Source organism: Diadema antillarum, unplaced genomic scaffold, assembly GCF_040938485.1.
Source record: "Diadema antillarum isolate AM-2024a unplaced genomic scaffold, OU_Dant_1.0 scf00000143, whole genome shotgun sequence".
NCBI lineage: Eukaryota > Metazoa > Echinodermata > Echinoidea > Diadematoida > Diadematidae > Diadema > Diadema antillarum.
Genome location: NW_027271032.1, coordinates 1,237,571 through 1,250,067, shown reverse-complemented (window position 1 = coordinate 1,250,067; position 12,497 = coordinate 1,237,571). Strand labels below are relative to the sequence as shown.

Here is a 12,497-nt window from a genome sequence, read left to right as displayed (position 1 = left end):
CTCAAACAAAATGTCACCCTCTCGTTGCCAGAGTACAAAAAATGAGAGCATTACACATAGTACATATGTATGCAACATGGGCAGGCAGTTGCTCCAAACAGATGACTAGTCTACCATATGCACACCTACATGCTTACATTGTATTCCTGCGATTTAACCACCAACAACTAAATTGTTTTAGAATTCACATTCACAGGACACAATATTCTTTAAAAAGATAATTTTTATCTCTGAAGTTTGTGTAATAATGAGCTTTGTCAATTGATTATGCCTCTCCTCCCTTGTTGCTCCCAATCAGCCAGAAGCTGCATCTTTATTTTTACAGTATGGTTGGCATCATAAAATCGGATTTAATTTCATGCCTTGCAAGGTGCTTATGAATTTTTGCAAAGTTTTTTTTTTCTTCTTCTTCTTCTTCAGCAAAAGTTTAATTGCGATGATGATAGTCATTGACATGCCTGTGACTTGGGCTATACATAGCTCTGTATATATGTTTTTGATGTGTGGGCGTGTATGTATTGTCTGTGGTCTTTTTCCATGCTTACACTGTAGATGAACACTGCAAGATGATATTCTGTGATGGGCATTACACTTAAATACACTTAAAAGTAAGATGCAGGATGACTAATAAATCTTAGTTAGATGTGAAGTGCTAGTATCTACATTTGTACATGTAACAATATGTGCTTTTATACCTCCCAGTTTGTTATATTTGTTTATGTCTATTAATGTATTTAAACCATATCTGGAAATTAGCCTCTCTGTGTACTCAAAATAGGTTGTGCAATTTTGAAAACTTGATCATGATTTAAAAGGTTTGGGAGACTGTCTGTGTGGTTGTTATGACTCATGGATACGCTGCATCTCAGAGATTTCCATTTGTCACTTTAAGCTCCATAAAGCAGCTTGGCAGTGCTTGAGATGCATGGTTGTGCCTAATGGGGGAATAATTGATTTGGGGATATCTTCAGAGGGTAGTGCCTTGACGTCATCCAAGTTGGGTTTATTGTTGCCTGCATTCGTGTTTACCTTAGGTTCATACAGCGAGAGCGTTGGCTTGGAAATAATTCGGCAAGACGTTGCTGAATACATAAAGCGACGAGATGGTGGCTTGCAGAGCAACCCTAAGGACATCATGCTATCGGCTGGAGCAAGTGAAGCAATCAGGGTAGAGCTATAGAATCAATTCTTTTTTAAATTAAACTCTTGTTTATTAACAGGATGGATGAATAGTAATTGAATTATTAAAACAAAAACAAAAACAAACATACATTTATATGTACAATTACAGTAGACTGAAAAAAGTGCATGTAATGATAATCCTATTAAAATATTTTAAATTCAATTCAATTCAATTTATTGATTTCATAAAAGCAATACGATCAATATTTGTACAATAGTCAAATGTCGAGGAAACCACGAAAAAGCCAGTGGCTTGAAGATTGTGATTCCCTACAGGTATGTCACTGTTATTGATTGTATGTCACTGTATTTGACAGCACAGGGTAGGCCTATGCAAAGACTTAAAATGAAAGTAACAATTATTGTGTGTATGACAACTAACAGTACTGTAAAAGTGGTTTCTTTCGCGTACAGAAACTTTCGCGGTTTCCATCGGTGCCGAATTTTTCGCGTGTGTTTAAATTCACGGTCGGTAATGATAGCGTTGTAACAAGCGACGAGTTCAAAACATTTTTGCGTGATGTTAAATTCGCGGTTCAACATCAAAGCGCGAAAAGCGCGAAAATAAAACCACCGCGAAAGAAACCACTTTTACAGTACATAAATTACTACTATATGCAAGTATACTATGTAGATGTACATATTAAAGGCGGAAGTGAAGTACTAAATTCAATAACGTCTTTTTTGTTTGATTAGCATGATTCCATGTAACAAAAGTTTTCTAAGCATCCAGTACTTTTGGACAAAAGAAAAGGTTTTATAACTTGATCTTTGTTAACATTGTTATGCTGTATGCTCAGCAGTCCACTGGTGTCCTTCATTCCATTGTTTCCTATTGTATGGTGATGTAGCATGCAGGGGAATATGCACATATTTTACTGTTTCTATTTTTCCCCACTTTAAACAAGATACCAAGTATGTTAGAACTGTACGCAGGGTATTGGAATAAGTTCTGTTCAATATCTGGCAATAATGTATCCAGGCTGTTAGAAGTAATGAATCCTTGAAATGTGTACCAAGTAAGAGGAGAATTTACCTTCAAATACAGCTGAAATACAATGGTTGTATGTCATGTTTCTTCTATTTACTAATAGCGTTGTGACATTCAATTCATGAAAATGTATTAATGCTGTGTATTGTGATAAGTGTGGTCTGCAGGGACAAAATTGACATGTGGCTACCATACCAGCAAGTTTTCATTGAGTGTAGCACTCTAATCAGCTTTGTACCTTTCTGTATCCTTGGTTCAGATGGTGCTCAAGATGCTTGTCTCTGGAGAAGGCAAGGGTAGGACAGGAGTGATGATCCCCATTCCTCAATACCCCCTCTACTCTGCCACACTGGCAGAGATCGATGCAAGGCAGGTAAGGACAAAAATTTGTCTTCAAGGTACATCCATTCAATGTTTGCAGGGGGAAAAAAAGAAACTAAGTATTTCTTTCTACCATCTGACCTTGATGCTATTTGAAGCATGTTGTGAATTTTGCAGGCAGGTATACAAATATGTGGAACCTTCATTTGAATGTCATATGATTTGTTTTAATGAAGAACAAGATTGATAATGCGGCCATTTTGATTTGTATAATTGGTAAAATTGAGGACTATTGATATTTTTCACATCCTGTTTGTGTATATGGTACATGTATTGTGTGTGTACAGCTGTACATACAATTGTATGTGTGTGGATGTGCACTTTGTATCTTAGAGCGTGTTCATGTCATGCCTACAGTTTTTATCACAAAACGTTATGCAAATGAGTACTCTATGGCGCCTGAATGTAATCTATGACTGAAAAGAATAATTCTGTAAGGGTTAAATCCCCATAGATTAATGTCTCAATCTACTATGGATCTTTTTCACACTTTTCATATGTTTAGTCTGATATGTACAAGTCTCACATTAATATTCAGTGTGAGGTTCAGCCAGTACCTTGTCTCATCTAAATTCGATTGCCCTTCATGGTACGCGGTGTACAGTGTTATTCAGTTCTGTTTGTTTGGCATACTATCAAGTGAGGGTCGCACTCAATTAGCAAAGGTCTCATTGATGGCCAACTCGAGCTTGGTTGCGTACGTGAGAATGCAAGCTGCTATTAAAGAGTAAACATGGCATGTCCTTACATTAAAGCATGTACAGGTACAATTTGTACATGTATATAATATACAAGTTCAAGTGTGTGTTGCCTTGTATCCGCAAAAAACCTAATTTTAGTTGTATTTCTATGTCCTAAACTCTCATGTATATACACTGTATTCTTGATTCCAGTAGTAGGCTATTTCTGTATATCAGCACATTTGATGGGATGATTTTAATTCTTTCCTCAAAATCTACTAAAGTCTAATATTTTATTTTGAAAATGGACTGTAAATCATACTGCATATGACTTTTCACGACATGACTGACTGCATTATGCAGAGCACACTATTCAAGTACAATGTCAACTTTGATATTTGTGGCACATGGGACTACTCTAGTCTATGAAAGAAAAAAAAAAGAGGGCTGTCGTTTCTGCTCCAGCTAATTGTAAATGTGTGGTGTGCATACTAATATATTACTGATGGAGTTATCTTGAAATTATGATTTGAGATTTTTAGCAGTGATGTTTTGTTTTCGATCTGTCTAAATCTTTAATATAAACTGTTGCAAAGTCGCTTTAGCTGTTGGGATACTTTGTTGTTAAGTGGATTTTTCATTTCATATTTTTACATTCAAGTTCAGTTTTGTTCACTTTTTAAAAAGTCTACATGAGTATTCTTGATAGTTTGTTTGTATGATTTGTGCTTCTGAAATAGATTTTTTCCATAAAGTGGGTCAGTCATTCTTGATCTTGATCATTCATGATCATCTTTGGCTTGAACATTTCTACATGGTTATAGAAATATAATGTTGAATAATATGTTGTGAAATTCATATTCAAATCTTAGAATGTCATTTGCATGTTGCGATGATCAAAATGAATTTCCACTCTCAAACTTCAAGCGAGTAAGAATTACTGAAAATAGCCAGAATGCAAGTCTAATGCACCATGAACGGTGATTTTAGGTCTCTGATGAGCATGAACAGCATCATAGAACACATAATCACCTTTGTGAAAAGAAAAAGACGAACTACAGTAGTAGTAGTTAGTCATTTCATTACAATTACCTGCATGTAGTTTACACTGTTTGCTGAAAACTGACGAGGCTATGAAATTCTAAGTTTTATGACTAATTGATACAGCAGAATAGCATGTGAGTATTAACCACCTGCAACTGTGCCTCCGCAATCCTAGTCATGTACCTTGGTGTTGAATGTGATATCTGCACCACGTCTGGTTGATGAGAGATGCCACGCACCCACACTCTCTTGGGATAATGAGGTTTAGGCAAGTCATGAGGTAGAGGCGATGAGGCAGCATTACAAGACAAGTGTGTTCTTCATTCTAGAAAATGACTAGTCAGTGACTAATGAGTAAAAGACCTTTGACAGTTCAGACACTTTCATGTCTTGCAGATCATACAGCCAAAAAGTGTTGGGATCGGAAACAGCAGTCATACAGTTTCATATTACTCAAACCTTGTTTGAATATGAAATTTATTTTAAACGTTTATTGGATGTTTAAGTGGTACAGTCAAACTTGTCTATAGTGGTCACCCAAGGGAGGTAAAGAAAGTGGCCACTTCAGACAGGTGGGCACTAGCATGGCTTTCCTCTTGGAGGGGGTTTTAAAGTGGCCATATGGCAGGTGGCCTCTATAGACAGGTGGTCTCTGAGGCATGTTTGACAGTATAAAGGGTTCGTAGCCTGTTCCTGTAATTGACACTTGAGAATGTATACAAATGTGTATGCATGGTACAATGTGTGGAAATGGCCTGCTAATGCATCATATACTGTATACGCCATATATTTCGCGAGTCTAAATTTTGGGAATCGGGAATACCCTACAATTTCGCAAGTGGTTAAATTCGCAATCGTGGAGTCCTGTACTGAACAGAGAAATGTACTATGTACGTCAAGTTCACATCGGGATCAGAGTCAATATTTTCGTGTGTCTTTAATTTTGCAAATAGCACCTGACTCGCGAAATTCGCGAGAATAAAAGCCTCGCAAAATATTCAGCGTATATAGTACTTTATGTGGTAAATAGAATAGAGTTTTTGGTTTAGTTTTTAGCTGATCAGGAGAACTTGCTCCAGGAATATGAAAAACATGACAAATTGAAGACATGACAACACAAACAAAACTATACCCAAAGTACACATGAGCAGTCAATTTCATCATTTTTATCATATGGCTAATTATAGTTAAATACATATATGATATTTGATTTTTTTTTTTCCCAGGTCAATTACTACCTTGATGAAGAGAATGGATGGAGCTTAGACATCACTGAGCTGCAAAGGTCAATTGACGAAGCGAGAAAACACTGCACACCCAGAGCCATAGTTGTGATCAACCCAGGCAATCCAACAGGTACCACGTCACTTTGATTACCTGTAGATTGAATGTTTCTAATCCCATGAGAATCCCAGAGCAGGAGTTAAGGTGTCTGGTTTCCTTTGAGTTACTGTAAAACGAGGAATTTTTGCGTGCATTTTAATTTCGCGAGAGCCAAGATTCGTGAAATTAGAATGCACGCAAAAGTTCTTGTCTACACTGTATGCATTGAATGTTAGAGGCAACTTGCAAAAATTTCATGCCACGAAAAAGGCCGTCGGCTCCCATCCGCGAAAATTTCATGCTGCGAAGATATCATGTTTTACAGTATCTTAGAATGTCCATTACAAGAGTAGGGGGTATTCTGTCACAAATGAATTCAGATACCTTTTGTTTTCTTTTCACATCAATGAAGATTGAGATAAGATCTCTTGGATATGATTGTTGCTATGCTTTAAAAAAACAACAATAGAAAATATAGGTTGTCTTCATAATCATACTTTCTAGTGTTCTAAATGCTATTGTAAAAGGAAAGTCATGTGAATTTGAATAAGTGGCTTTTTGGTAATGTCGTCTGATTGTATTTCCTTTTCACGTACAGTCTGCACACTCTGCATTGTTTGGTGCAAGCTATGCAGAGTTATAGTGACAGCTCCCTTTGATGGTGATGCTATGTTAGATCACACTTACAGGGAGAATTTGTGGGCACACGTTCAAGGATGCAGTATGCATACGTGCAGACATGCATGTTAACATATGGCAGCACAGACAGTATCAGTCACTTGTCATCAAACTCTGCATTTGTTTGCATTGGAAGTTTAGGCCTCTGTGTAGCAGAGATGTGACCCGGCCAAACACCCCTGTGTTGTTTGTGACTAAGCTGAAATATAATCCGACTGTAAGCTTGCATCATCTGTGTGTTGTCTCATACTCTCAAGGAGTTCATTCACTCGTACTCAAATTTCAGAGAGAGAGATCTTGATTAAAGAAGCCCCTAGTGTGCATATCCTCAATGCAGATGGCAAGGTCTCATTTCATCTGTTCATCAAAACTATACATATTCTCATTTCTCCTTGAAAATTAAGAAGTTGAGTTCTTCTTTAGATATGATTATTATATGTGATTTATCAAAAAGCATCAGCTCTAACCACAAAAGTTTAACTTCTATAAATCTGTGTTTGTATCATGATATACATGTACAAATATCAAATGCTGTCAAAGTACTTATGAATATTTTCATATCAGAGTATTTCTTTGCAATGCTACCATATCATTTTGACCAGAAACAAACAGACAAACAAACAAACAAGTATGTTGCAACCTGTGGGCAGTTTATATCAACTGCACATTTTAGATGAGAGGGGCAGGAACTACTTGGTTAAATAAATTGTTTGAAGTATCATCTTGCGTCACCAGTTCAGTGTCATTAACAATTTAGTAATACAATTCATGAACATTTCATAATTTAGATTAGTGTAAGACAGCTAAATTGACATTAGAGTCTCCTTTGGTCAACTTTTTGTTTTATCTTTTATTTTTAGTTTGTATTGGTCTTTGGGTTGTTACCCATTCTTGTTGATCTGTCCTTGATATCTCTCATCACCTTCTTTCCTTTCCTGTTCAGATGTGTTCATCCATTGCACCCCACATCTAATTCTTTTGTTTGACATTTCGTGATATGTGTTTGCCCCAGCTTGTTGCCATCTTCGTTCTGCAGTTTTGGTGAATTAGGTTCTTACTCTAGTTAGATGTGAAAACCTCCACCTGTCCTGTGTATTCATGTTTATTTACAGGGATCCTTAAAGAAAAGGTTTTAACAAAAGGAGAAAAACGGGCATGTGTCTGAATCTTGTTTAATGCACCTGTTGAAAACAGCACAATTTAATATTGATAGAATCCTCTCTATCCTCTTAATCTCAATGTTCTCTTCCCATCATAGGACAAGTGCTGAGCCGACAAAATATTGAAGACATCATCAAGTTTGCATACAGGGAAAAGCTGTTCATCTTAGCTGACGAGGTAAGAAATCATTATAATGTGTCTTACACATTGCACAACAGTTGTAAATACTTAATAAATTTTATGACAGAAAGAATATTGATTTTTTTTTTTTTTTTTTTTACGAAAGAAAGAGAGGGGGCAAGAGATTCAGTCTACTGCTGCTCAGAGCACACTGTGCCTAATTTCATCAGTAAAATTTGTGAACATTTATTGATTGATTGATTGACTTAGTATTCTCTACCTCGAGTAACCCCATTAGTTGTTTGTATAGCGTACACTTTTTCTTTGGGGCCCTCCAACCCATTTACAAAGTAACAATTCATGCCAAAATTAATTAAAAAGAACTACATGTACCAGTAAGTAAGAAATCAAGGACATTTAGTTGTACCCAGCAATATACAAACTATGGCAATATTGTGTTGAAATATTGCAAAGTAAGTTATGAAAAAAAAGAAAGATTGTTATTAAAAGGAAAAAAGAGTGAAACCCTAACACAATTAAGGGATACCAAGTTAACCCATTTTTAGAGATATGCATGCTCTATTATTAAATATTAATGTTTGAAGGGAGGAGGTGCAGGGAGGTCATTCCAAAGACAGGCTGCATAGTGTGAGAAAAATATTTTCTTGCTTGAGTGTAAGCTGGTGGGATTATAGACCATTGTTAGTTGCCTTTCATGTACCATATGAGTGTATATTACCTAGTATGATGAGTTTTTGCATGTGTGCAGGTACGCTGCCATGAAGTGTCTTAATAACTGATTTACAAGTGCTCAAACGTCACCTCTCTTCTAGTCAAAGTGTGGTAGAATGAGTGAATTTACCAGAGTTTTGGTATCGCTGTGGATTAAGGTGTCCTAAGATGTTGTAGTAATGCCAGTTGTGTGGCATTTTTTTTTCATCCATCCTACCACGTATTAGTACAAATACATGTATTTGTATTCAGTCACTCTGTTGAGTTCATTAATTGTCCATTTCAAGTTACTGATCGGTGCCTAGCAATCTTCTTAGTGTTCCAACTAGCATGAATTGAATTTTCTTGACATTCAGCATCAAATGAGGGTATCCTAACCACCTGTTTTCATCATTTAATTCAGTATTCAAAACTGATTCAATCTCACATGCACTGTGTCCACTGTAAAACAGGGCCATGTCATCTGCATGTAACATTACTTTACACTTGTTTACTGCTTTGGGCAGGTCTTGAACACAACTGAGAATGAAAGTGGCCCAAGTATTAAACCTTGGGGAACACGCGAGCATACATTGCAGGGAATAATTTTCCAACTCAAATTTGATTAGCAATTTCAGCTGATGAACAATATTTGAAATGTTATCCTGTACACTTTTATCCATGAAAACTGCTACGCAAAAGTTAGTTTGTGTAGCAGTGTTGTGAAAATGCATAGCAAATTGGGATGCGATACCAGGAAAATTATTTTTTTGACCGCGCCGCTCGCTGACTTTTTACTTTCAAGTCTCGCGCAACTTTTGAGACCAAATTTGTCGCGCCCGGGCATACCGTTCGGAAGCCACGCCCCTTCAAAAAATTTTCGTCAACCCCAAAATTGCTCAAAAACGTGATTTTGTGTACAAAGTCAATACAAATTGTCTTTTTTCAATCAATTCTTATAAAGATTCATATTTTTAATTTTAATGGCTGAAATCAATTTATTTTAGCATAATTATGCTTCAAAAAATATGCATGACAAATTCTGCTGAAAAAAAACAACAAAAACAAAAGTTCGAAAAAACGAGGAAATACATAAAAAAATTGATAAAACAATAAAAAACATAAGAAATTGATTTTGATACTGATTTTTTTTAATGCACAAATGTTAGGAATCAGCATTCCATAAGCTTTTATAAGCCAATTACAGATGAAAATGAGGTTTTTTGCATATATTTGCATAATTAATTGATTTAAAATAGAAAATGCAAATTTTTGGAAAATTTAACTTAACATTCTTGTAGATTACATTCGGCTTTATGTTCATAGAAAATTTTGCAGCGATCGCGCAATCAACGGCCAAGATCTGAAGGGTGGGCCATTATGCCCAACCCTTCCCCCCCCCCCCCCCCCCCCCCCCCCCCCCCCCCCCCCCCCCCCCCCCCCCCCCCCCCGGAATTCAAGCTCGCTAGATAGCCCAGGTAAGTTAGGGTTAACTGCATTCTGTGCAAATTTGTTTGAGTAGGAGCTCATGGTTTACAGAGTTCAAAAGCCTGCTGTAGGTTCAAATATACCACTCCTGTTTAATAGCCTACCGTGGTGCATATACATGTACTCTTACAAAAAAAACACTGAAGTATGTAAGCACTGTGTCGGTCAAGTGATTTCTTTCTCTGAATCCAGATTGTTCTTTAAAAAGAAGGTTGCTAGTAAAAAAAAGTTGCAGCTGATTGTGGATTACTCTTTCGAGAATCTACATGACTGTGGATATTGCAGAGATAGAGCTGTAATCGTTAACAGCTCATGTTTGTCTTTGCCCTTTAAATGAATTTGGGTAACTTTTGCCTCCTTCCACTCTTTGGAATTACAATTTACAAGAGAGAGATTAAAGAATCTGATCAAATGACTGATGCTGTGACTTTCAACACTCTTGAATTTATTCCATCAATTCCAGAAGCCTTCTTAATATCAATCTTTTCCACGAGTTCCAAGACATAAGTCATTTGTATATCATCAAAGCTGAAGATGTCCCTTTGATATGGGTGACCACACCAATATCTCCTCCCCTCTGAATATTTTAACCAGGCATTGATTTGACACCAAAAGAAGCAAATATTTGGTTCACTTCATTTGCCGTTTGAGTAAAATCTTGAACATAAACTCCTTTAATCCGGAACTTTCAGCAGATGAATTACTTGTATTCCTGTAAAGGCCCTTGAAGTCTTCCAAAATTGTAAAGGGTTAAATACAGTACTCCTCTTTGCAATGTTCAGCGCATCACATTTTTTCTTCAATGTATACCTAAAGTTATGATTTTCTACAGGAATGATAGCATTTCATGTCTGCAGACAGGCCACTACATTCAGCTTTATGTGACAATGATGCATCTTCATTGTTAACCCGACATATATCCTTCCCTTTCATTCTTATTGTGACAACAAGAGCATGCATGTTCGAAAGTATGTCCAAGAATGTCTGTTTCAATGAATTCCGTTGACTGCTTGTCATGCTGTGATTCACAACAACTATGTTCATGTTCATGTAAACAAAGTTTAACCTTTTTCAGCTGCATTTTAGGCTGATAAAGCTTCCATACAACCATCTACAATGTACACCACAGTATGATCACGTGTAGCCTCAGAAATAAAATTTTGCTCACAGATGTTGTTTGATGTGTTTGTTAGTACAATATATTGTAACTCGTGCTCTAACTAGTCTCTGTCACTCTTGTTGGTTATTGTACAACCTGATCAGTCACCATGTCATCTAAGAGTTTCCAATAAGATTTAAAAAAAAAAATCCAAATGGTACCGGTATATCAATTAGCTTCTCTGTCAAAAATCATATGCTCCTAACATGCTGTGCACTTTCCAATGAGCAAGTTTTAACCGCTTTGTTCTGAACATCGATAGCTGTAAGGTTTCAAGTGTCACTGATTGTCTCATCCTGTGGTTTGAAGTCTCCCTTTGTGTCTGCAGTTTTGTGAAAATGGGTAATCCTCCCTTCTCTGATTGCCTTGTCCTTCAGCAAGCAATCTTATGCCATACTGTCAGTCCCACTGAAAAATAGGTAATCAAAAAAAAAAAAAAAAAGTGTGTGTGTCTTGTTAGATTTCTCATTGTACAAAATTCTTATCTCTTTATGCCTGATATTTACGTGCATAACTGTTGTAATTGTTTGTTTGTTTTTATTTCCATAGGTGTACCAAGACAATGTGTATGCAGCTGGCAGCAAATTCTACTCCTTCAAAAGAGTCCTTCATGATCTTGGGCCTGATTTTGCTGGCCAAGAGCTGGCATCCTTCATGTCCACCTCCAAAGGCTACATGGGAGAGTGAGTGTCAGACATTTTTTTAATCCTCCCAACCCCCCTCCCCCCCCCCCCCCCCCCCCCAAAAAAAAAAGAGAAAAAAAAAATCTTTGGATTTTCTTCATTGATTTTGTGCCTTACATCCTTCACATAGTTCTTGTGTGTTTAGAGCTGCTCCATGACTCACTTGATAACTGACCCTTCTGTCATGTACATATCCAGAATGAAATACTGGTACTTGTCAGTGGTTGCAGTATATACCATTCATAAGTTAGATAAAATTCAGTGTTTTCTATGTCTTTGTGTACACTTGGACATTTTACATTAAAAAGATTGATTACAAAATTTTGCAAATACTAGGTGTTACAAAATAAAGATTCCCACTTTTGATCCTAAATGGTTTGAAAAGTATTCATCAGATAACACTGTCATTGATATGAGTAATCGCTGAATAGTGTACAATTTGGTTGGAGGTGATTTGAATATGAGAGCATGAATCAGTTTTGTTAAAATCCATGATTAATTCTGAAGTCAATTTCCAGATTTTGGTTGAATTTGAACCCTCTGTACAAAATTTAACTTTACACAAGAACCAATGATGTGTATATGTGAGTGTGTGCTTACAATGACCCTGCACAATAGACATGGATACCACGAGTAGAAGGGAATATCCAAAGGGTTATGATGTCCACAGCTGTCACGCGGTGCGCTTAGTCTTTATCTAGAACAATGTACCGTTATCATATCTAAAGTTCCTAATAAAAGGGATTATCTATACTGTTTTTATACCACCCTCTAAACAAATACATCAGTGTTAAACAAAAATCACTCTGTTCATTTACAACATTATTAATTATAATGTATTGTAGTGTACCGGTACATTGTTTTTGCATAATCTTTCATTGTTGGATGGAATAAAG

The 12,497-nt window shown here is 36.5% G+C and overlaps 1 protein-coding gene across 1 annotated transcript in view; it reads left to right on the top strand.

Moving 5' to 3' along the window:
* The window catches only part of LOC139721478 (alanine aminotransferase 1-like), a 44,774-nt gene that overhangs the window by 17,911 nt on the left and 14,366 nt on the right, over nt 1-12,497 (top strand). The window contains exons 4-8 of the mRNA XM_071632795.1: nt 1,035-1,168; nt 2,433-2,546; nt 5,505-5,634; nt 7,538-7,617; nt 11,468-11,601. Of these exons, the coding sequence (XP_071488896.1) occupies nt 1,035-1,168; nt 2,433-2,546; nt 5,505-5,634; nt 7,538-7,617; nt 11,468-11,601 (592 nt within the window). The remainder of the gene's footprint in view (nt 1-1,034; nt 1,169-2,432; nt 2,547-5,504; nt 5,635-7,537; nt 7,618-11,467; nt 11,602-12,497) is intronic.